The 22,959-nt window shown below is 44.7% G+C and overlaps 1 protein-coding gene across 1 annotated transcript in view; it reads right to left on the bottom strand.

Annotated features, from left to right (window-relative positions):
* Positions 1-22,584, bottom strand: part of LOC116823552 (substance-P receptor-like) — a 117,102-nt gene extending 94,518 nt beyond the window's left edge. Inside the window, exon 1 of the mRNA XM_075062740.1 lies at positions 21,867-22,584. Within this exon, the coding sequence (XP_074918841.1) occupies positions 21,867-22,411 (545 nt within the window). The 5' untranslated portion in view covers positions 22,412-22,584. The remainder of the gene's footprint in view (positions 1-21,866) is intronic.
* Between the last annotated feature and the right edge of the window lie 375 nt (positions 22,585-22,959).

Below are 22,959 nucleotides of genomic sequence, written 5' to 3'. Positions count from 1 at the left end.
AATTCAAAAGTTCGTAGGGCTTTTCCTGTTTACCTGGCCAGTGCGACTGAGTTCAGATTGCTTTCCATAGCGGTCACAATGGTGCACTGTGGGATACCGCCCGGAGGCCAATACCATCGAATTGCGGCCACACTAACCCTAATCCGACATGGCAATACCGATTTCAGCGCTACTCCCCTCATCAGGGAGGAGTACAGAAATCAGTTTTAAGAGCCCTTTATATCGATGTAAAGGGCTTCGTTGTGTGGACGGGTGCAGAGTTAAATCGGTTTAATGCTGCTAAATTCAGTATAAATGCATAGTGTAGACCAGGTCTAATACACGTGCTATATATAAAGGATGATTGCACCAACCACGGAAATACAGCGGCTGTTTAGCAGCATAAGGCGACAATGTACAACAGCTTAGGACAGGAAACAAAGAAGAATGTTGTATCCAAATAAAACTCTAGGAGGAATTTCAGTTCAGCGGGATGCCATTGCCCCAAAATGGAATTTGGGCTGAAACAGGGAGATGAACAACAATAATAACAAGTAAATAACTTTTCCTTATTCACTTTCTCCACACCACACCACGCATAATTTTATACACCTCTATCATATACCCCCTTGCAGAGACAAGGAAAAGAGCAAACCTAGTAGAACTTCAGTGTCCTGTCATGCTCAGAGGAGTCTTTACTGACCAGCTCTGAGTGAAGGGAGCAAGGAAAGGCTTGCAGTTTGGCAAAGCAAAAGTAGAGCCTTCAGAGAAAAGCACAAATAAAAGTGGATAGTCAAAGCCAAGTGACGCTATGGCACACAAGGAAGGGACCAGCCAACAAATACTCAGCTGCTACAGCTAGCAACTCCAGTGTCAGACAAAAGGCAACTGCTAGGTGTAATATATCTTCACCAAAACAGATGTTTAATAGCAAAGCTGACCCCCTTCTAGCCCCTTAATATCCGCTCACCAAATATCTGGATTACAGCCTAGAAGGATTGCTGACCTCTGTTTCCTCTGAACATAACAGTGACAATGAGGCAAGACATGCCGCTGCTTGTTTGTGCATATTGCTTTGACACAGGACAACCCTGCCCCGAGAGAGAGAGAGAAAGGACCAGATCTCCAGCTATTGTAAAACAGCATTGCTTCTGTTGTACTGGGTGCTCTATAGACATATAGAAAGTGACAGCCTCTAACCCAAAGAGCTTACAATCTAAAAATACATGGACCAATGTCCAAGCCATAAATTAATAAGGACCACTGACACTATTACTCCCCTATATTCCAATGGGGGGAAAAAACCAAGATACCACTACCATCCTCTTCCTCTCCCCCCTCCCAAAATACCACCCCCCAAAACCACCTATTGTTAAATCATAGGCTAAAATTTCAAACATTTGCTGGAGAGTGAATATGGACAGTATGGCAATTGAGACTAAAGCCAAGAATCAGGATTCCTGGGTTCTGTTTCCAAATCTCCCATTGACTTGCTTTACAACCACAATAACCTTAACTCCCTTCACAAATATTCACATCCCCCCTTGTAAAGCATGTTAAGATCTAGATGTGAAAAAGCACTGTATGGATGCTATGCAGTATTGTTTGTTACGAATGCACATGTTCAGATGAGAAACAGGGGCTTTCTTTTCTACATGTGTGATTACGCAATGGGCTTTTTGATGCCAAGCACTCCAGGCATCACATGATCATGGAGGTCTGTGTATGCATCTTAGTTTCTGCCTGCCAGCATGCAGCTCATCTGTTGCACTCTGATTTTTATAGTATTATAGGTCATAGGCCAATGTTTCCTGGAGTGGCCAGAGATTTTAAGTGCTACAGCTTTTTAGGTGCCTAGCTTGAGACACCATAGGCCTGATTTTTTCAGGAGTTCTGAGCAGCCACCGCTCTAACCAAAGCTGTGGCTAATCAACACTTCTGCAGATGAGCCCCAGGGCTCCTGAAAGTTGAGGCATTCAAAATCAGTGGCCACTCTCTAGAAGGTTTTGGCCTTAACGAGGGATTGGTCAGAGCCATCAGCTCAAATGTTCATACCCGGCTGCTGCTTCATTAAGGGGCAAACTTGAAGACTGGACGTAGTAAGTCAGCAGGAGTCAGTCAAGATGGCATTGACCTGGGTTCAGTGCTAGTTTGGCCAGTGACCTGCTGCATGATCTTGAGCAAGACACTTTCTTCTGGTGGCTCAGTTTCCCGATCAGTATCACACTCTTCATTTTACAGACTTTCCTTTTCAACAGCAGATCTCCAAGGGCTACATAAGAGTCAAACATTAGATTCAAAGTTTGAAGGAATCCTGCTCAGTGGGTCTGATTTGGGCCCTTCTAACTGTGGAAAACTTTTTACTTTCCCCTGTCCATGGTACCCTATACAAATTTTTACAGTGGAAATGAAAGATTTGGAATGCCTTTGAATGAAAGCATGTAAGGGAGCCAGTTTCATCCTTGCTGGCAACTGAGCTACTTATTCTTCTTGAATCAAGTGTTTGCAAATGGATGCAACAGACCTAGTGTCGTATCTTCAGTAGTTAGAGAGCAGAACTTGGATCCAATTTCCACCATGGAGCAACTATCTGATACAAAGTGAAATATCGACAAGCCTGGTCCCTCTTCTCTGCTGTGATTTAGTTTTCCAGACTTTTGTACCACAAAAAAGAAGACTGTATTATACACCAATAAAGGGTAGAAAGGAGAAAAATGAGAATTTTCTTTACTTTGACAAGGTACCTTCACAGCTTCATCTGGATTCACAAAAGACCTTTTGGATTATCAGCCTACAGTGCATTCTGAACAGCAGACAAATATGAAAAAGGTGTCATGCTTATTAACATGGAATTTTATAAATATGCATGTAAAGGAAAAGAGAAAACCTTTAACCAGAGAGTGACTGTGGACATGTTCCCAAGACTGTGAATGATTTTTTCTATGAATTCTTTGTACGGTATTTACACTACTGGAGATAAGCTTCAGTGAGTCAAAACAATACCCCACAAATTTCCTATTCTCCCTGATACGTTTCTTTATTGAGCAACTAGGTCTTCTCATTAGATTTAACTAGTAACCTAGGTCTTATGCAGCTCACATATTCCAGCTCTTTTTCTGTGTCCATTGGAGTTTGTTCCATCTGCTGAGTTTATTCCCTTGCCAAAAGTCAATTGCTTTATCCTTCTAATCTCTTTATTTTCAGCTGGAGTTCTTACCCTGTGCTCCTTGAATGGGTTTGTAATTCTAGAACGAGGTGGGGAAGAGTACATGCACACAGTAGAGGTGATAGCTCTGCGTTGTTGGCATCCAAACAGAAAGATGTGATTTAGTTTTTGAGATTTTTCCACCATTGCACGTACCTTGTCAAAGTAACAAAAATTCACATTTTTCTCCTTTCTACTAGTTACTGGTGCATAATGCTCCTACCCCAGAACTGGAATGGAATCCATTGCATTTGTCTCATGAAAGTCTCAGAATGAGGCTAGGTTGCGACATCTGGTTCTGATGTACTTGATGACTCACGTAAATGGACGGAGATGGCATTAGAGACTCCAAAGCCAATAGCACAATGGATGTTGAATGCTTACAATTAGCTGGTACCAGCTGTGCCAAAGTCAACCCAGGAATGTCATCTAGCCAGAGTTCAGAAACATGTAAGGGCCTCTATAGAAGCCTGCAAGTGCCATCTATACACATCTCCCTGCCATACATAATCCCAGGGACTAGACCACAGGCCTCATCCCTGATTACAGCCTGGCCTGTTGATACTTTATAACTTCCATAGTTAGTATTTAACAGAATAAGCTTAAGACTGGGGTTGCCCCAAAACTCTTGCATTCTCCTGGTCTCTCTGCCTCCCATTATCTTAAGTTCAAGGAACTCAAGAGGTCATGACAGATTGCCTCTGTTTGATTTCCATATCTTCAAGGTATGGCCCTATTGTTCCATCTCTCAGCCACCTAAAGGTGGTTATCAAAGGGATATAGCTGCTGAAGCTACAGGCCAAAATAAAGATCTTCACAGAAGCCTGTCAAAGTCATCTGTACAAATCCCTACTCCATACTTAATCTAGTGCCTCATTTGCTTTTTAACTAAGGATGGCCTTCCTATTCTTGGTGTAATTCCATTCTTCTGCTCTGTGTGTCTCTGCAAGGCACACAATCTGAAATACGTGAAACAGCATTTTCACAGCCAGCGCTAATGACAGTACAGCTGCTCTCTGAAGTAACATCAATGCTGCCTGCTTTCATTTCTATTTTCTTCCTCAAGCAATGAGATCTGACTGATACTGAGCTTTCACTGAAGCCAATTCATAAAGCAGCCGTAGGGAATATTTGTGCCATTTCCTCAAACCTCTTCCCTAGCCAATATTTTGCCGCATTTTCCGCTCAACAGCAATTTGCCATTGCTCTCAGGGATGTTCTCCTGACCTCCCTACAGAAATGAATATGTTATATACCAGCAAAAGTGACCTGAGATTTTTTTCTGAAAAGTTTGCAAACATCTCTGTTTTTTTGCACTCAGAATATTAGCTGTACTGAATGCCCCTGCAGGCATTTTCGTCTTTAAAAGATTCTGACTGTTAAAATAAATCCCAACTGAGTAGATGCAAGGCATATCACTAGAGGTTATTTTAGGGGGATGGGGAAGAAAAGAAAATGAAGTGTTTTCGCTTTCAATTTTACGCATCACTTTCTGTCACAGCACTTACATGCTGCAGTGCAATGTATTACTCAGGTGTTCAGAAGCCACGGACAATTTTAAAGTGATATGTGACAGATACAGCTTAAACAAGATTTTAAAAGGTTATTTTCAGCAGCGGCACACTGTATTGTACTAACTACAACAGATCTTTACTGCCAAAATTTCGTGCCTATTCAGTGGATCAGATTTGTGGGCAGGACCGGTGCTAGTGTTTTTAGCGCCCTACGTGCATGGGCATTTTGCCGCCCCGCGCGCTGGTCCTGCGGCTCCGGTGGACCTGTTGCAGTCATGACTGCGGGAGGTCCACCGGAGCCGCGGGAGCAGCGGACCGTCCACAGGAATGCCTGCGGCAGCTCCACTGGAGCCGCGGGACCAGGGGACCCTCCACAGGCACGACTGCGACAGGTCCACCGGAGCCCCCTGCAGCCCCCCCCCCCAGCAAAATGCCACCCCCCAATAATCCTGGTGCCCTAGACGATTGCCTAGGCCACCTAAATTGAAGCGCCGGCCCTGTTTGTGGGCAGGAGCAAAGTAAAGCAGTTAGTATAAGAGGATTCATTTTAGCTCCAAAACACGTTTGTGATAATACAGTCCGATTGTGTACCCATTTAATTATGGATTTTTATTTGTTTTGCGTCATGGTTCCTATATCATCTACAACTCGAGATCTTCTGTGCAAATACTATTATCTAACTCATTTGTGTAAAGAAACTGCAGCCCATAGCTGATCCCTAACAAGTTCGTGCTCATCTGCTGATCATGCTGTTCAATTATTGCAGTCAGACACTTTTTTTGTTTGGAAATATTCTGTCCAGAGCTTTGAGTTTCTTGCCCGTGCTCTGCTTCGGTTCTTGAGCCAGGGTTTTTAAACCTAGCCTGTTAATTTCCCCGTCATAGTTAATTATACTGGTAGAAAAAGTGAGGATTAGCTGCTCTTATTTGAGGTAGACAATTAGTAACAGCCCTATTTTATAGACAGGAAAATGGAGGTAGAGTTATAGGCCAAGTTTTTCCAAGTGGCCTTATACTTTTGGGTGTTTAAACCCAAATACTTGGAGCCTGATTCTCAGAGGTGCTAAATGCATATGGCTTCAGCTGAAGTCAATGGTACCTACCAGTGTGAACATCTCTGAAAATCAGTCCCTAGATGTCTCAAGTTGGGCACCCAACAGTTGGCAGAACTCAAAATTTAGCACCACTTACAGCTTTTGGCAAGTCACTTAAGCCAACATTCTATCAGGCCCTCTGGGGGTCAGTGTCACAACCAGAACTGGAATTCAACTTCCTGGCTCCCTGTGCTGTAGATAACCTCCTGTCTCTACTCATTACTCTGTGAAATGTTCCACTGTTTACATGCTGCTTGCTGGCTCATAGCTACATAGAGAGTCCAAGGAGAAGGAGCTCATCACTGGCAGACAGCCTGGAAGCCTGATAGATTCACTCCATGTTCCTTCATTCCACTTTTGAAAATAACATTTAGTCCCCTCCTCACAGCTGCTATCAGGCAAAACAGACCTCATGCTTTCCCAGGTCATCCGTCAATTCCTTTACAAGGGGTAAAGTTTGCCCAGATAACTTCCTCGTTCACAGGAATCTCTTTGAATTGACAGCTATACGGAAAGGCTTTAATTCTCTCAGCCTTGCTTTCAGAGAGTTTGTCGATGCATTTCCACATCTTGCTGTAATGCCAGCACTGTCCTTTAATTCTCTACCCCCTCTGATGATGTTCCATGTGTCCTCTTCCCTTTGATGTGATACTTTAAAATCCCTACGACTCTGACTGCCAAAATGAAAATCCTTGGTGGTCTCCATAGAAGCATCATCTCAACTCCATTTATAGGTGTCTCTGCTTGGGCTGTAGTGATTTTTGGGGTGTGGGTGTTTATTGTTCTTTTTTGTCTGGAGGATGCTGTCATTTTTGGTAGGACTAAAATTTCAGCTCATCTTGACATATTAAAGGATTTGCCCTTAGAATTTGAGGAAAGATGGTTCAGATGGTAGGCGCTAACGTCGGTCATGCGGGACCCAGGTTCAAGTCCCTGATTTGTCATTGACTGTGTGACTTTGGGCAACTCCCAGACTCTGTAGGCCAGGGTTAAGTACCTGAATACCTTAATAAATCTGGGCCTCAGTAGCCTTATCTGTAAAATGGGGATAATAGCATTTCCTTGCTTTACAACTACATTGTGAGGATAACTACAGTAATGATGTGAGATGCTCAGATACCATGGTAATGGTATGGTAACATATAAGTATGACTCTTAAAATCCGTTTCTTTTGCAGAAAATCACTTTTACCTGGGTTGATGAGAGTGGCCAGGAGGAAACAGATTGCTTTTGGTCAATAATTCCTAACTAGAGTTTTCCAAAAAATCATAAGGAAGGTGGCTTTAATTTATGCCAACCATTAACGGTATATCTCCAGTGGAGTTGGATGCAAGCCTAGGTAGAAAGACTTGCACTAGCTCCGCACAAGCTAACCTGCTCAAAATAGCAGTGTGAACATCGCAAGATGGGCAGTGGCTCAGGTTAGGCATCCAAGCTCAGACACACAGGGGCTCAGGTGGGCTTGGGCTCAGGTGGCTAGCCCATGCCGCCACCCCTGTCACAACGCCCATGCTGCTATTCTTACCACACTCGCTCAAGCCAAGCTATTGCCTCTCTGTCTATCCGGGCTGGGTGGCTTGCCACCCACTGCATTGTAGACATACCATGATAACCGCCAGGGGTAGAAGATGCAGCCTAGGATCAGTGTGAAGTAGGAACACACCCTGGCCTGGCCTCTTTTTTTTTTTTTTTTCTTTTTTCTTGCAACACTGGCAGCAGGGGAGGGTAGGACGCATCTGAACCTGTAGAGCAGCTCTACTGGAGTACAGAAACACTCTGGCATTGGGATGACCCTCCCTGGGCCAGCGAGGCTGGCTTCTCAGCCAAATTATGCCAGTGGTCTGGTCCGACACAGTGCACTGCAGATGCACCACTGCGGGTGATCTGGCTTCAGAAGCAAAGTCCTCTGGCAGTGCCCAGCCAGAGCCAGAATCTAGGGATTCCTTCTTCCCAGTGCTGACCCACTTCCCCTAAAAGAGGAGGGGTGACTGCTCAGAAAGCAGAAGGGGAGCTAGATGAGGAATCAGCGTAGCAGAACCTTGATTAGAGCGGAGAGAAGATTCACTTAGTAGAGTGATCTGGCCCTATCCCTTGCCCTTTCTAGTCTGTATCCTGTAGCCCTGGAGACTGAGTGTCTAGCTGCTGTAATCCTGCTGGGTCCTTTTTGACTCCCAGCTAGTTCTGTGGTGTGTGGATGTTCTGGTCAGTGGGCTGCTGGGTGTCTGCTGAACCACAAAGCTTAGAAGAAAGCCTGGTCAAGTGACCTTCTCCAGCCCCCAGCCAACACAGCTTTGTTTCTCTCACAAATCTCAGCTCCGTTATCCTAAGTGTAAATCTTGGCTGCAGTGTAAGCCCATGCTTGAAACTGGGCTCAAGGCTATATTCCCCCTTCTCCCCCCACCGTTGCATCTATACTACAGTTGTGCTAACCCTGGTTTGGACTCAGAGTTCCAGGACCTTGCAGGGCTGGGGGATCCATTCTCAAGTCAGGCCAGAACCCAGGGTCTGAACTCTGTTAGTTAGCAGTGTAGCCGCAGCCCTGCTTGACTCAAGTTCCTGTCGTCCTGTCTGCAATCTACACTATTGAAAATGGAAGCCCCCCCGCACACTCACTTGGCAAACGACACAGCTCTGTTCAGCATTTAACCCATTCTCTCCTGATCACCAATCTGTAAGCACACTATCAGAGAGCCTTCTGGGTCTGCAATGGAGAGCGAACCCATCAAGCCTTTTGCAAAGTGAGGTGCTTCCTGGCAATGTGCAGGGCGGGCAGTAAAGTCTTCCCACAGTGCACTATGTTCCTATGGCTAGACTGGCTACATGTCCGAGGGGTATGGCAGTCAGGCCTCAGGAATATGGTTACTTTGACTTGGGTCTGCACACTGCAAGTGTGGATACTGGAGTCCTAGGTTTAAGCACGGGTCAGAAAATTTTTAACCTTGGATTAAAATACGATGTAGACACTCAGTTCCAGGGTTCCCTAACACAGACCAGCTGACTCAAATCCCACTAATCCTGGGCTTACGTTGCAGTTTAGACATTACTTTAATAGTTAGGAATTCTCCTATGATCCTTAGTCCAGATTCACCAGTAGCCTCTGGCTGCTTTGCAATGCTCCGGCAGGTTAAATAGTGTTTACAGCTGCTCCATACGGCAAATGGCATAAAGCAGCTAGAACATATGGCCCCTTCTGTCCTATGATCAGTTTAATTCTGTTACCCCTACTACTACCTCTTTGGATTCCTTTAACTCCATCCTCTCCATCTATGGCCTTTATACACTTTGTGTTACATGCTTGTGTGGTAATCTAGCCGTCCAGTCCCAGACCTGGACTTTAGTGTCCACCAGTCTGGTCCTGTCCCAAACCTGGACTTTTGCGTCCAAAGTTTGGGGGCTTACCTGAAACTCCCCCAAGCTCACTACCAGCTTGGATATTCTCGCTGCCACCAGATCAGGAATTAATCTATGGGGCCTGATCCCCCCTTTCCTCCCTCTGGTGTCCCCAACCCTCCCTTGGTGGGACACCCAGATTCCCAATCCCTTGGATGCTAAAAGCAGGGAAAATAACCCCTTCCCCCTCCTTATCAGGCTTGCCTCGCGGCTAACCTGTGTGACCCAAGAAACCAGCTTTTCTGCTTCCCTCAGGACAATGGAGATGCAAAATACCCACAGCTGGGCTCTGCCACCCCCCTTGCTCCAGGAATGAGGGAAAAACTGTAACCACCAGAGAACAGAGAGAATTCTTCGTCTCTTTCCCCGTAGTCTGCTCTTTCCCTGGACCCAAATAGGAAAATAGCCCACAGCCTGGCTTTTCCCTTTGCCTCCCTAGGAAAAGAACTTTCACAAGGTTTAACAAGAAAACTTTATAGAAAAAAAGAAAGAAAATATAAAACAATCATCTTGCATTAAGAAACTCAATACAGGCTCTTGCTTATAAGAAAATATAAAGAAACAGTCTGATTTAAAAGATAGCCCAATTAAACCAGCACAACAAATTAACATACAGGTAAATACACCCCAAAGACCATCATAGCTGAATTACTTTGCGGTTCCTGGGTACTTACAGATGTTTAGAAGAAGTATTAGGAGAGAATTAGAAGAAGACTTGTTTCCTCATAGCTAAGAAAACAACAAAGACCCCGAGTATACAAATTCCCGCCCCTGACTTTAAACAATCCAGTTCTCTGATTGGTCCTCTGGTCAGGTGTTCGGTTACCCTTTTCAGGTAAAAGAAACTTAACCCTTACCTACCTATCCATTTATGACAGCTTGTAGAACCAGTGTTCAGTGGTGCTGGAACAATTTGTATAGTGGGGGTGCTGAGAGCCATTGAACCAAACTATAAACTCTAGATATGATGGAAATAACTTCAAGCCAGAGAGTGCAGAAGCACCTCCAGTGCCGCTAGTTCCAGCACCTGTGCAACTGCAATCTTTTGCCCTATATGCTATTCAGATTTACAATAAAAACTGATGAAGACATGATGATAAAGGAGCTACGCAGAGGCTTACAATGACTAACTAAACATGTCAAAGGTGACAAATTACGTCAAATTACAGCCAGATGAATCTATCGCCTTTCAAAGAATCTGCAAGATCATCTATGAATTCATTATTAAACATTTGACATTCAGCTGATTCACAAGATTAGCCCAGCTACTTGTGTGCAGATGGTGTGTTGCATTTTAGAGAGAGGCCTAATAAAACCCACGTTGCTACATGATTCAAATGTACCTTGTTAAAGTGCTTTTGAAAGCCAAACAGTCAAAAGAGGGGGCTTTATGGCTAAGAAAAAGTGATGTGTAACACACCGATTTAAAAGTGTATAGGGATTGAGAAAAGGGATTTCAAAGGTGCAATCAGTTACTAATTTAATTGCATAGTCAGTCATAGAATAATAGAACCATAGAGTTAGAAGGGACCGCAAGGGTCATCTAGTCTAACCCCTCGCCAAGATGCAGGGTTTGTTGTGTCAAAACCATCCAAGACTACCCAGCCTCTTTTTGAAAACCTCCAATGAAAGAGCTTCCATGACTTCCCTAGGCAGTTTGTTCCCTTGTCCTACTATTTTTACAGTTAGGAAGTTTTTCCTGAGTTTTAATCTAAATCTGCTCTGCTGTAGTTTGAACCCATTGCCTCTTGTTTTGTCCTCTGTGGCAAGAGAGAACAACTTTTTTATGGCAGCCTATCAAGTATTTGAAGATCGTTATTATGTTCACTCATAATCTCCTCTTTTCCAAACTAAACATGCCCAGTTCCTTCAGCTTTTGCTCATATGGCTTGTGTTCCATCCCTTTGATCACCTTTGTTGCTCGCCTCTGGATCCTTTCCAGTTTCTCTACATACGTTCTATACACTGGTGACTAAAATCAGACACAGCTGAAGCCTAATGAAGCGCTAATTAGAGTGGTACTATCATCTCCCATGACTTGCATGCTATACCGCTGTGAATCCAACTCAAAATTTCATTTGCTTTTTTCAGTAGCACCGCATTGCTGACTCATGTAGCGATTGTGATCCACCATGACTACAAGATCCTTCTCAGCAGTGCTGCTGCTGAGTCAGTTATCCCCCAGTCTGTATTTGTGCATTTTGGTTCAAACAATGCAAACAAAAAAATGAAGCCTCAGTTCCTGATTGCAGGCAGTAACAATTTTATTAGCCATATAGGAGGAATAAAGGTTTATCCAGATTTACTGTTTCCTTTATGATTGCTGTTTGCACATTGAAAAGTCTTTAAACTTCTCACTTAGCTGCACAGTATGACATTAATGGCCCTCTCATTTTGCTTGCTGAATTCCAGCACATCCCATGACAGCAGGGGGGGTCAAACTGAAAGCAGGTGTGACAGCAGGGTGTGCAGGTGAGTGGACAAAGGAGTTGAAACAGAGCTAAAGTTAATAAACCTCAAAATATTCAGAAAAATGATTGGAAATCCTACTCAAATATGCTCCCTAAGTGAAATTTACCCCTGTGCACAAGGCCAGCACAAATTTGCACCACCTAAGTCTTCAAAATAGAACTTCAGTGGTGCATAGGTCTTCTATTGGCTCTCTGCACAGGAGACAATTGCACCCTACATGTATTCAGAGTCAGAGCTGACTACTTCACTGACAGAAATAAGTATCTTTTTCCCCTTCATTTAGGCCTGGTCTATACTGGGGGGGATCGACCTAAGATACGCAACTTCAGCATAGCATAGCTGAAGTCGACATATCTTAGGTTGACTTACCTTGCATCCTCACGGCGCGGGGTCAACTGCCGCCACTCCCCCATCGACTCCACTTCCACCTCTTGCCAAGGTGAAGTACAGGAGTCGACGGCAGAGCTATCGGGGATCTACACTAGACACGATAAATTGATCCCCGATAGATCGATCACTACCCGCCGATCCGGCGGGTAGTGTAGACATACCCTCAGTCCTGCAGAGCCAGTACAGCAACAACAGAAGGAACTGCAGGATTTTATTTTTTTTTAACTTTTCCTTACAGGTCAGGTTTTCAACTTTTTTGTTTGTTTTTTATTTTTTTGTCGCTCTCCTCTGGACTCTGTCCAATTTGTCCACATCTTTCTTAAAATGTGGCACCCAGAACCGGACCCTGTACTCCAGCTGATTCCTCACAGTGCCTAGTAGAAAGAGACCATTACTTCCCATTTCTTACATACAACACTCCTGTTAATACAAACAAAGAACTGGAGTATTTTTGGCACCTTAGAGACTAACAAATTTATTTGAGCATAAGCTTTCGTGGGCTACAGCCCACTTCATCAGATGCATAGAATGGAACATATAGTGAGGAGATATATGTACATACAGAGAACATGAAAAGGTGGGAGTTGTCCTACCAAATCTAAGAGGCTAATTAAGAGAAAAAACTTTTGTAGTGATAATCAAGATAGCCCATTACAGACAGTTTGACAAGAGGTGTGAGAATACTTAACATGGGGAAATAGATTCAATGTATGTAACGGCTCAGCTATTCCCAGTCTCTATTCAAGCCTAAATTGATAGTGTCTAATTTGCATATTAATTAAAGTTCAGCAGTTTCTCATTAATACAGCCTGGAGTGACATCAACCTTTTCACAACTGCATCACACTGTTGACTCGTATTCAATTTGTGTTCCACTGTAACCCCTGAGTCCTATTCAGCAGTGCTGCCCCCTAGCCAGTTATTCCCCATTTTGTAGTTGTGCATTTGATTTTTCCTTTCTAGAGGTAGTACTTTTCATTTGTCTTTACTGAATTTCATCTTGTTGATTTCAGTCCAATTCTCCGATTTGTCAGGGTCGTTTTGAATTCTAATCCTGTCCTCCAAAGTGCTTGCAACCCCTCCCAATTTAACATCATCTTCAAATTTTATAAACATCCTCTCCACTCCATTATCTAAGTAATTGAAAATATTGAATAGTGACAGACCCCTATGGAACCCCACTAGATACGTCCCTCCAATCTGACAGTGAACCATTGATAACTGCTGTATGAGTGCAGTCTTTCAACCAGTTTTGCATCTACCTCATAGTAATTTCATCTAGACCATATTTCCCTGGTTTGCTTATGAGAATGTCACATGGGACTGTGTCAAAAGCTTTACTAAAATCAAGATACATCACGTCTACAACTTCTCCCAATCCACTAAGCCAGTGGCCCTGTCAAAGAAAAACCACTAACCTAAACCTAAAGAAGCAGCTGCAGACAGAGGTGTCAAGTATACATACTTCACAAGAAGTTACCTGCACAGTCATTGATGGTTCTGCAGTTCTTTGGATAGTACATTGGCTAGTACGTAGTATTGTTAAGGAATTTGTGACCAGTTTCAGAGTCTCATTGAACACATGCTAGCAGCAGGTGGTGTATACCTTGTCTTTGAGGGGTACAAAAACTTCAGCACAAAGTGTGTCACAAGACAGAACTACAGGAGCAAGCAGAGTGCATCAGTTGTGTACAAATACACAGCTACCTCCAAAGAAATGTGTTAGGTTATGTTGTTTTGCCATGGTTTGCTCTTAGCAAATACATGTTGGCTATTACTTATAACCCTGTTATACTCTAGGTGCTTACAAACTGGGCTTGCTTCATCTGCTGTGAATGCAAAAAAAAATTGCTTGAGCCCTGGCACCTCTTTCATTACAAATTAAGCACTACTTGGACCCAGGGCCGGCGCTTCCATTGAGGCAAACTAGGCGATCACCTAGGACACCAGGATTTTTGCTGGGTGGCATTTTGCGGGGGCGTGGGGGGGACTAGGGAGGCGGCAGGCGGCTCCGGTGCAGGCAGTTGTGCCTGCGGAAGGCCTGTTGGTCCGCAGCTCCAGTGGAGCTGCCGCAGGCATGCCTGCAGATGGTCCGCTGGTCCCGCGCGGCTCCGGTGGACCTCCCGCAGGCACGGCTGGGGCAGCTCCACTGGAGCCACGGGAGTGGCATGCAGGGCAGCAAAATGGCCATGCACCTAGGGCGTGAAAAACTCTAGCGCCAGTCCTGCGTGGAGCCCATCCCAAAACAGCATCCCATGTTTCAGAAAGCCAAAGTCCTCCCATCAACACCATCTTGTAGCCATGTGTCCCTGCTTGGACCCTTACCCTCAGCTGGGTAAGTCACCTGCGCCCCGACCCTTTCATGCTCACTCCCAGATCCTTGTAGTCACAGCTGATTGGTTCAGGGTCATAGCAGGCAGTATCATCAGTGCCCATGTGGAGTAGCATGGAGTAGTGGCTAGAGGGATGGACGAGCCTCAGCAACTTTTTTGTAATGTCTCAGCCATGGGCTCCAGGCAAGCACACATCTCCCAGGATGTCAGGTCAGCAGATGGATGCCTCTGACCACCCCAGAAGGGAGTCCCTGACCACCAGCACCCTACGTTGCTTCCTGTTGGATGTAGTGGTCATGATCTCCCAGCCTTGGGGACACGTGGCAGCTCCTACTCAGCCACTGGGATCTGCTCCTGTCCTCCTGTTGCCAGTACAACATACCAGTTCTTCACCTCAGTGGACAGGGGACCCGGCGGTGGAGGGCAACACTGTCTACTGCCTGAGTGAGCCAGCAGCCAGTTTCCTCCCCATAGAGCAACCGATTCTCCTGCCTCCTCTGGTGCCACTGTAGTCCATGTGTGGCTAGCTAGCATCCTCTATCCCAGATGTTTCCAGGTGCATCCTGCCAATAAAATCCTCACGCTCCTGGAGGCTGTGCAGATGAGCCACCTCCTCCTGCAGCTCTTACCTGCTTCCGGAGGAACTGCACCAACAGACACCTTTCTCACAAGATGGTTCCCCCAGCCTGGCTTTCATTGGTAGAGGCATGCAGGTTGCATTCCCAGCAAGTCAAAACAAGGTCCTGGGCAGAAATCTCCAGAGTCAGGAAGCCTGTCTGGCCAGGATCCCCACAGGTGCAGTCAGAGGAAGAGCTAGCAGTGATATTGGCAATGTGCCATTTTCCTCCCATTGCAGGTTCTTCCTTGTACAGTATCTGGAAGTTAAGTGGGGGAAGGGGAAACCTACCTCTCTGCCTTCCTCCACTGGTGAACTAGGTTGGCTCTTTGCAAACTGACTGCTGAAGACCTAGATTGCACACTTCTGTATAAAGTCCCCTAGCCTGCAAGCAGGCCCAGGAAAACCCAGGAGAATTTTAACACTGTTTTCAACACACCAGAATTAGAATCCAAATTATTGTCACATACAAGCATTGCCACCTCACCTATCTTCCAGACCAATAAACTGAAACACTGATCTGAGTTCAGAGCCTGGAGACCTTCTGCTACAAACCGATAGCCATGCTGAAACTGACCACTGATGCCATATACTTATTCCTACTCTTTCCTTTCATCTCAGCCAGTTTCTAGTTCATGGTGGTAGTTTACTTCTCACCATCTGATGTAATAGTTATTTCTGAGGGACTTTGTCAAAGACTTTTAAAAAGACAAAATAAACTGTATTAACTAGTGAGTAAAGGAGAACCAGGGGTTTCTTAGCTCACATAATAGAGTGAAGAGGCCTGATTTTTCTAGGCAGGAACCGTGCTGGCTTGTCCTTTCCTAGCTCGGTGTTTATAATTCTGTCTGTAATTATCATTTCAACTAATTTACCTGGTATTGAATTCCGTCACTGGAAGAATTTTAAACTGGAATCTGGGAAACGACCGTGTAGATAGCAAGCACTACTGTGCTCCCAGTTGCATAGAAATAAAATGCTGCACAGCACCAGACTTGGGCAGCAGGTTCTTACCAAAAATCTAAAGGGAGGTATCTGTGGAGCCCTTGCAGTGCTTCTGCCCAATCCTGTGTAGTGCTGAGTGGTCTCAATTCCCTTAAATTTGGCAGTGGTTAAGAATGCACTTATTACCTTTCAGGAGCAGGTCCCCTTATCTGCTGTAACAATTAGCTCTGAGCCTTGCTGTAACGCTGTGGCACTTGAAGATATTTTCCACAGGAGATGATAATCAGCCTGATTTTTTCAGAGCACCTGCAGCCCCCGTTAACTTATACTAGAAATTTGGCACCTCTGAAAAAAACAGGCACTATATTTGCAAGTAAAAGAATTTTTTTTAAAGCGACTTGCACAATCCAGTTTCAGATTCTGTATACCAAAGTTCTATTACGTGTGAATTTTACGTAAACATCTTAGCTTGTAAAATGTTTGCTGATTGACTGTCGCATAGGGTTTGTTCATTCTTTAGAAGGCAATTTTGCATCCTCTGGCAAGTGTGGTATAGAAATTATTTACAGAGGGCACATTTTGAAATAGATTGAACAGATTTTTGTAAAGCAATGTTCTTGTGAACAACTTGATGGCTAATACGCCAAGCATCCTTTAGATTACCTATCCAAGTTACAGACAGAGATGAATCACTCCACTTGGGGAATATAAACCATATTCAATTCTGTATGTATTTATCCCCCCCCCCCCCCCGATCTACTGAAAATAAATTGATTTCAAGTGTATTTTCCTAGCTGTAAACCATCCCTTTTTTTGCTGAGACTACATAGCTGGCACTGATTGTGTCAATCTTATAGGGTATATGGAATTCCGGTACATGTTTTCACCCTTGATGCATGGGCTATCTTTAGGTTTGCAGTTTGAATGGGAAGCATTTGTCCTAGCCCTTACTGGAATGAGATACTTAATTTAACCCACTCTATAAGCTCTTGTCTTGAAACATCACACAACACTCAAAACTGATTCCTCAAGCACACAAGTCTGGAGTGAAATACCTGGCTAAAGTAGTTGAATGTTTTCATCCACCCACCATTTCATCTAATTACTGATATTAGATCCAAGCGCAAGATAGCAAGTGATTTTACAGTGTTATCCCTGTTTCTCGACCAAAGGGAAAAAAGAAACAGAGGCTACCCTGAATCCACATTCCAAAGAACAATAACTCATGTGAGATTTGGCATCAACAAATGAATCAGATAATTCATTGCCCTCAGCATCTTATTCTGTAATACTGTGGCCTTTACTATATTTGCCTATTGTCATTGCAGATTTCCTTGATCAGTATCTCTTTTTCCCTCAACTCACACGTTATCTTCGAACTGCCTGAGCCTAATTCTTGTGTGATGCAGCACCTAAGAACATACATACTAATACCACATGCAGTAGATTTTCTGTACATTAAATTTAACTTGTTATTTAGCAAGCTACCAGGTACAATTTTCAACAGCACCTTAAGAGCCCAAGAGCTTTTTTGGAAAGTGATTTAGGTACTTGAGAGACTAAGGTTATGTCTACTTTAACACTTTTGTCAGTATAAATTTTGTTGCTCAGGGCAGGGTGTGAAAAAACACACCCCTGAGCAACATAAGTTACCCTGACAGAAGCGCCAGAGTGGATGGCATTAAGTCAGCAGGAGACGCATTCCTGCTGACATAGCTACCACTACTCATTAGGAGTGGGTTAATTGCATCAGTGGGAGAGCTCTCTCCTGTCGGAATAGACTGGCTACATGAGAGCTCTTACAGTGGCACAGAGCAGTGGCAGATTTAGAGTTAGTGGGGCCCTGTGCGCAGCTTCATTTTCACCCCCTCCCCACCCAGGACCCAGCCAAGAAAAAGAACATTCTCTTTTATCTCCTCCTATATTATAAGTAATGGAAAGTAATAGAAAATAAGGTGAGGTACCTTGATTAGGGCAGGGGGTTAGGGTGCTTGAGGGGGCAGGGGAGCACTGCTTATTTTGGGTGGTGCAGCTCCCAAAGCGATCAGCACACACACCCCTCCAGCAGTGGGTTCTAGGCAGAGGGGGGTCCAAGGGATCTCCACATGCCACTGCCTGCAGGCGCCACCCCCGCGGCTCCCATTGGCTGCAATTCCCAGCCAATGGGAGTTGCAGAGTCAGTGCTAGGGGTGGTGGCAGCGCACAGAGAGAGAAAGACACACACACACACAGGGTCTGCAGGGACATGCCAGCTGTTTCTGGGAGCAAAGCAGCATGGAGGGAGGAAGGCAGAGTGAGCAGGAAACTGCCTTTGCCCTGCTGATTGTAGTCTCTGCACTCCCCTTACGGGGAGGGGGCAGCGGGTTTCGGTGCACTGCTCCATACACTGTCTCCCACCCCCGCCAAGGGCACACAGAAATGTGCCACCTGCCAGCCACTTCTGGGAGCAGCATGGGGCCACCAGCCACGGCATGCAGGCATCATGCCTGTCTATTTGAGCCCTGCTGCACTGGTGGCCGGGACTTGAAGGCAAAGTGTCAGATATTTGTCCTGCATTTTGGGGGGCCCATGCCACCCCACAGTTTGTTTCACGGTAAATCCGCTCCTGGCACAAATGTATCAGTACAGCTGTGCTGCTCTGAGTTCTCAAGTGTAGACATGGCTGAGTCTTATTACAAGTCATGGCATGCAGGCTGCTAAGTCACTTAGGAGCTCTTGAAATTTAGATCCACTGTCTGAGTGCTAGATTAAGCAACTGACAAGATCCCATGATTGTTTACAGTGTTGTTGTAGCCATATTGGTCCCAGGATATGAAAGAGACAAGGTGGGTGAGGTGATATCTTTTATTGAACCAACTTCTGTGGGTGGCAGAGACAAGCTCTTCTTCAGGATGTGAACATGAGCTCTGCGGAGCTCCAAAACTTGTCTTTCCCCAACAAAAGTGAGTCCAAAAATAATTCTATAATATTTGAATGTGTCAAAGTCTGGAATGTTAATTCAACAGATGTTCAGCCCCAGGCCTCCAATAACCTACTTGTGTTCCGTTAACTGAAAATACTCATTGGCAAATAGTGCAGATTTTCCAGTTTTCTTTAGGAAGGTTCTCTTTACAAACTAGTTATCTTTGCAGTCAGTGGTTATTTGAGAACTGTGCACTAACTGAAAAAACAAGCTACTACTAGAGCGTCACATTTATAGTGCTTTGAAGCCAAAGGATCTCTTTCCACAGTGTTGCTCTGTAGGTACAACACCCCTGAAATACAGATACTTTTGGGATGGAGGAGAACCATGAACTACATAATATTTAGGGAGGGAGGAATTTGGGCAAAGATCTCAGGGCAAACAAAACCCATCTACTTTTGCGGAAAATGCAATGGGATCTTCATTTTCCATGCAGAGCAACTATAATCTTAAGACAGTGCTTTTCCGCCTGTGGTCCACAGACGCCTGCGGGGCCACAGACTATGGTTATCATTGCCATAGATGGGTGATTTTTCAACATGTGATGCATGAACCTCTGAAGGTCCACAGACTAAGATTTCCAAAGGGGTCCACACCTCCATTCAAATTTTTTTAGCTGTCTGCAAATGAAAAAAGATTGAAAACCACTGCCTTAGGATAATGTTTTCCTAATTGCAGGTGGCGTTGCCATTTGGGGTTTGAGTCTCCTCTTATTTCCACCAGCGTAACTCCATTGAGTTCAGCGGAGTTACTTTGGATTTACTCCAGGGAAAAGTGAGAGGAGAATCAGGCTCACTCTCTCAACCCGGCATGATAAAGAGATTAAACTTGTCAATGACTTCCCATCCCCTCATCATTAAAAACAAGCTAACAAGTCTTAAACTACATTTCACAAGCTGTAGATGAATGAGTAATGACATCACTGTCAACTGCCTTCAGAAATTTCCATTAACAGTTTGCATTTTACTTTTCAAGTCAGTCTAATTCTAACACGTTAGCCAACATGCCCTCAGCAAAAAAATAATCTTACTTGATCTCAATTCTAATTACTGCAGAATGTGCAGATGAGGAAAAAGAACAGAAAGAGAGAAATTCTAGAACATCACTCTCTCTATATTTTGAATTTTAGATACCAAGTGTCATCAAAGAACCACAACATTTTCTAGGAAGTACCAACAAATAAAATGTATCATCATTTTGAAAAGGAGTGAACTGAGGCAGAGACAGGCTCTGATTTGCCCTCAGTCATACGGCAAGTCAGTGAAAAGATCTGCTAAAGCAAAACCCAATTCAGCCCCAGAAGTCCTAACCTCTAGTCCTTTTCTTTGACCACTAGATCACAATTCATCCCTCCACTGACCTGCATTTAAACCCTAAGTGCCAGTCTGGACATTTGCTTCCTTGCCTCAGCACCACATTGGCTGGTTGCTGAATTTGTGTTCTGAAAACAAAATGTAAGCGAGAGGCTGGTATGTGCTGGCAAGCCACAGAGAAAACAGGTGTATCCATCACTCACTATAAGCTGTACAAATCACAGGACAAACAGAACAGTGATAGATAATAGCATTTTCCATCTCCAACTTTGTAATAAAAGTAAGGTTATTTCAACAACCCAGTTGCCTTTAGTTAACACATTTGTATTCAGCTCTAAAATTTGCACAAGTCAGTTTCAGAACAATATAAAGCAGCAAATATGGAATAGAACCTTTTCCAGACAGAGAGTTAAATACTAGAGGTTTTTAAATAGGCTATCTCCAACTGAAATCAGGAACATGGTTATCATATCTGGCCCATAGATATCTCATTCATGTTCAACTATAAATATATCTCATGTAATTGGATTATACCATGCTGTTTTAAATATAGATTTTAGTCTGAAATGAGGAAATCAGGAAAATTAAATGAGATAGTGAAGTGAAATTGTAGAGGGAAAGACTATAGATTTCCTCTGATTAAAAAAGAAAAGAAAATAGCCACAGGCTTCTCTGGGGTTCAATTAAAACAGAGCCTTTTCATTAAGCTAACAGCATTTTCCTGAAGAGAATTATCAGGCAGGGTGGGGGAGGGAGTTATCTCTTATCTCAAGTGCTTTTTTTAAAAACTGGTCATTATCTCTTTTGCCATATTTGGGGAGGAGAGATCAACAGAATGCTAAGGCAGCAGAAGGAACTCCAGCCATGGGTCTCAACCCGGGTACATGTACCCCTGGGGCTACGCAGAGGTCTTCCAGGGATACATCAACTCATCTAGATATTTGCCCAGTTTTACAACAGGCCACAGCAAATGCACTAGCGAAATCAGTACAAAAGTAAAATGTCATACAATTACTTGTTTATACAGCTCTATATACTATGCATTGAAATGTAAGTACAATATTTATATTCCAATTGATTTATTTTATTCTTCTATGGTAACAATCAGCAATTTTTCAGTAACACTGTGGCTGTCACACTTTTGTTTTTTTAGCTCTGATTTTGTAAGCAAGTCGTTTTTAAGTGAGGTGAAAGGTGGGGTACACAAGACAAAGCAGACACCTGAAAGGTTGAGAGATACTGAACTACAGATCGTTATCATATAAAGTGTGAGAGCCCCAAACGCTAGGGAACTGAATAATAAATGCTCTTATTTTTTTCATGTCCCATGAGTCAGTTCTTTCACATATCCTGATTTTCCCCCTCTCCCAGATCCATCCAAAGCCTCAAAACTGGACTGCTGCAGAATTATAGCCAGGCAGGTTAGACTGAGGTCTTTATAGTCTAGTGCCTGCAGCCTTATGTTTTATGACCTGTTGACTAAAGAGGAGCAAGGACTGGGTTAAAAAAAAGTCTGCCCATGCTCTGAAAACAGAGGTGGTGACCGTTGCCTGTAGTTGAGAACCCCACCACCAACTCCTGGGCCCCTTCCTACCACCACCCCACTCACGCAGCTCTTCTGGCTCATGCTCCTTGGCAATCCCAACTGGCCTCACCTGTCCACGGCGATGGCTGTCATAGAGTAGATGCTGGCAAACACCGCGGCGATGGGGAAGAAGTTGTGGAACTTGCAGTAGAGCAGCCCATAGTACCACTCGTTGTGGATGCCATAGGTGAAATTGACGACGGTGTTAAAGGCGGCCATGGAGGCTTCTGCAAAAGCCAGGTTCACCAGGAAATAATTGGTCACCGTCCTCATCCTCTTGTGCGCTAGGATGATCCACATCACCACGATATTTCCCACCACCGCCACGATCACAATGAGAGAGTAGGCGACAGCCCAGAGGGTGATCTGCCAAGCGGGCTGCGCGAACTGGTTGGCGTCGGATTCATTGACAGACCTGTTGTGGGACAATAGATAGGTTATGTTCTCCTCCGCATACAAGTCATCATCCATCTTCCCCTCTCTCCTCCGCTCCAAGAAAATGCGGTGTGTGGGAGAGAGTCTTTCTTGGCCAGCAGTGCTAGAGCCAGGTGGCAACTGGTCATGAAGGATTGGGTTAGGTGGAACGAGAGGGAGTTGGCTACATGTGTAGCACATCTGTAATTGTGGGGCACATCTGTAAATTCTGTCTCTGGAGCGTGCCTCCGTGGCGGATTGTTCTCCAAAGGAAACCGGACAGCTATCTCAGTCGCTGATCAAGCTATAGCTATATGCAGGGAGAGGTGGTGGAGTTGTTTCTCATCACCTCGCCCTCCGAGTCCCAGCGCCGGGCTGGGCTTGAGAGGGGTTTTATATAGGCACCGCTGACACGTCAGGGGAGCTGGGCAGAGCCGGCGCTCAGAATCCTCCCTCCCAGCTGCGGCGCAGCAGCTGGGCAGATGTGGCCGCGCGGACATCACCTCTGGAGGGGACCTTCCCCGCAGCCAGCCAGGGGCGAGGGGAAAAGCTTGCTCGACCAGGATCCTGCTGGAGGCGTCAGGATCTGGGGATCCGGAACCCGAATGTGACTGGATCGGGGTGCAGCGAAGCCGGTTCTTGCAACGCTTGGGCTGGGTGGTTTCGATGCAGTTTGGAGGCAGCCAGATTCGAGAGGCTAAAATCGGGTCTTTCCGCCGGCTAATCCTTGGAGGAAGAAACCGGCTTCA

The sequence above is a fragment of the Chelonoidis abingdonii genome, chromosome 2, assembly GCF_003597395.2.
Source record: "Chelonoidis abingdonii isolate Lonesome George chromosome 2, CheloAbing_2.0, whole genome shotgun sequence".
Taxonomy (NCBI): Eukaryota; Metazoa; Chordata; order Testudines; family Testudinidae; genus Chelonoidis; species Chelonoidis abingdonii.
This window is presented reverse-complemented; position numbering and strand designations above follow the sequence as displayed.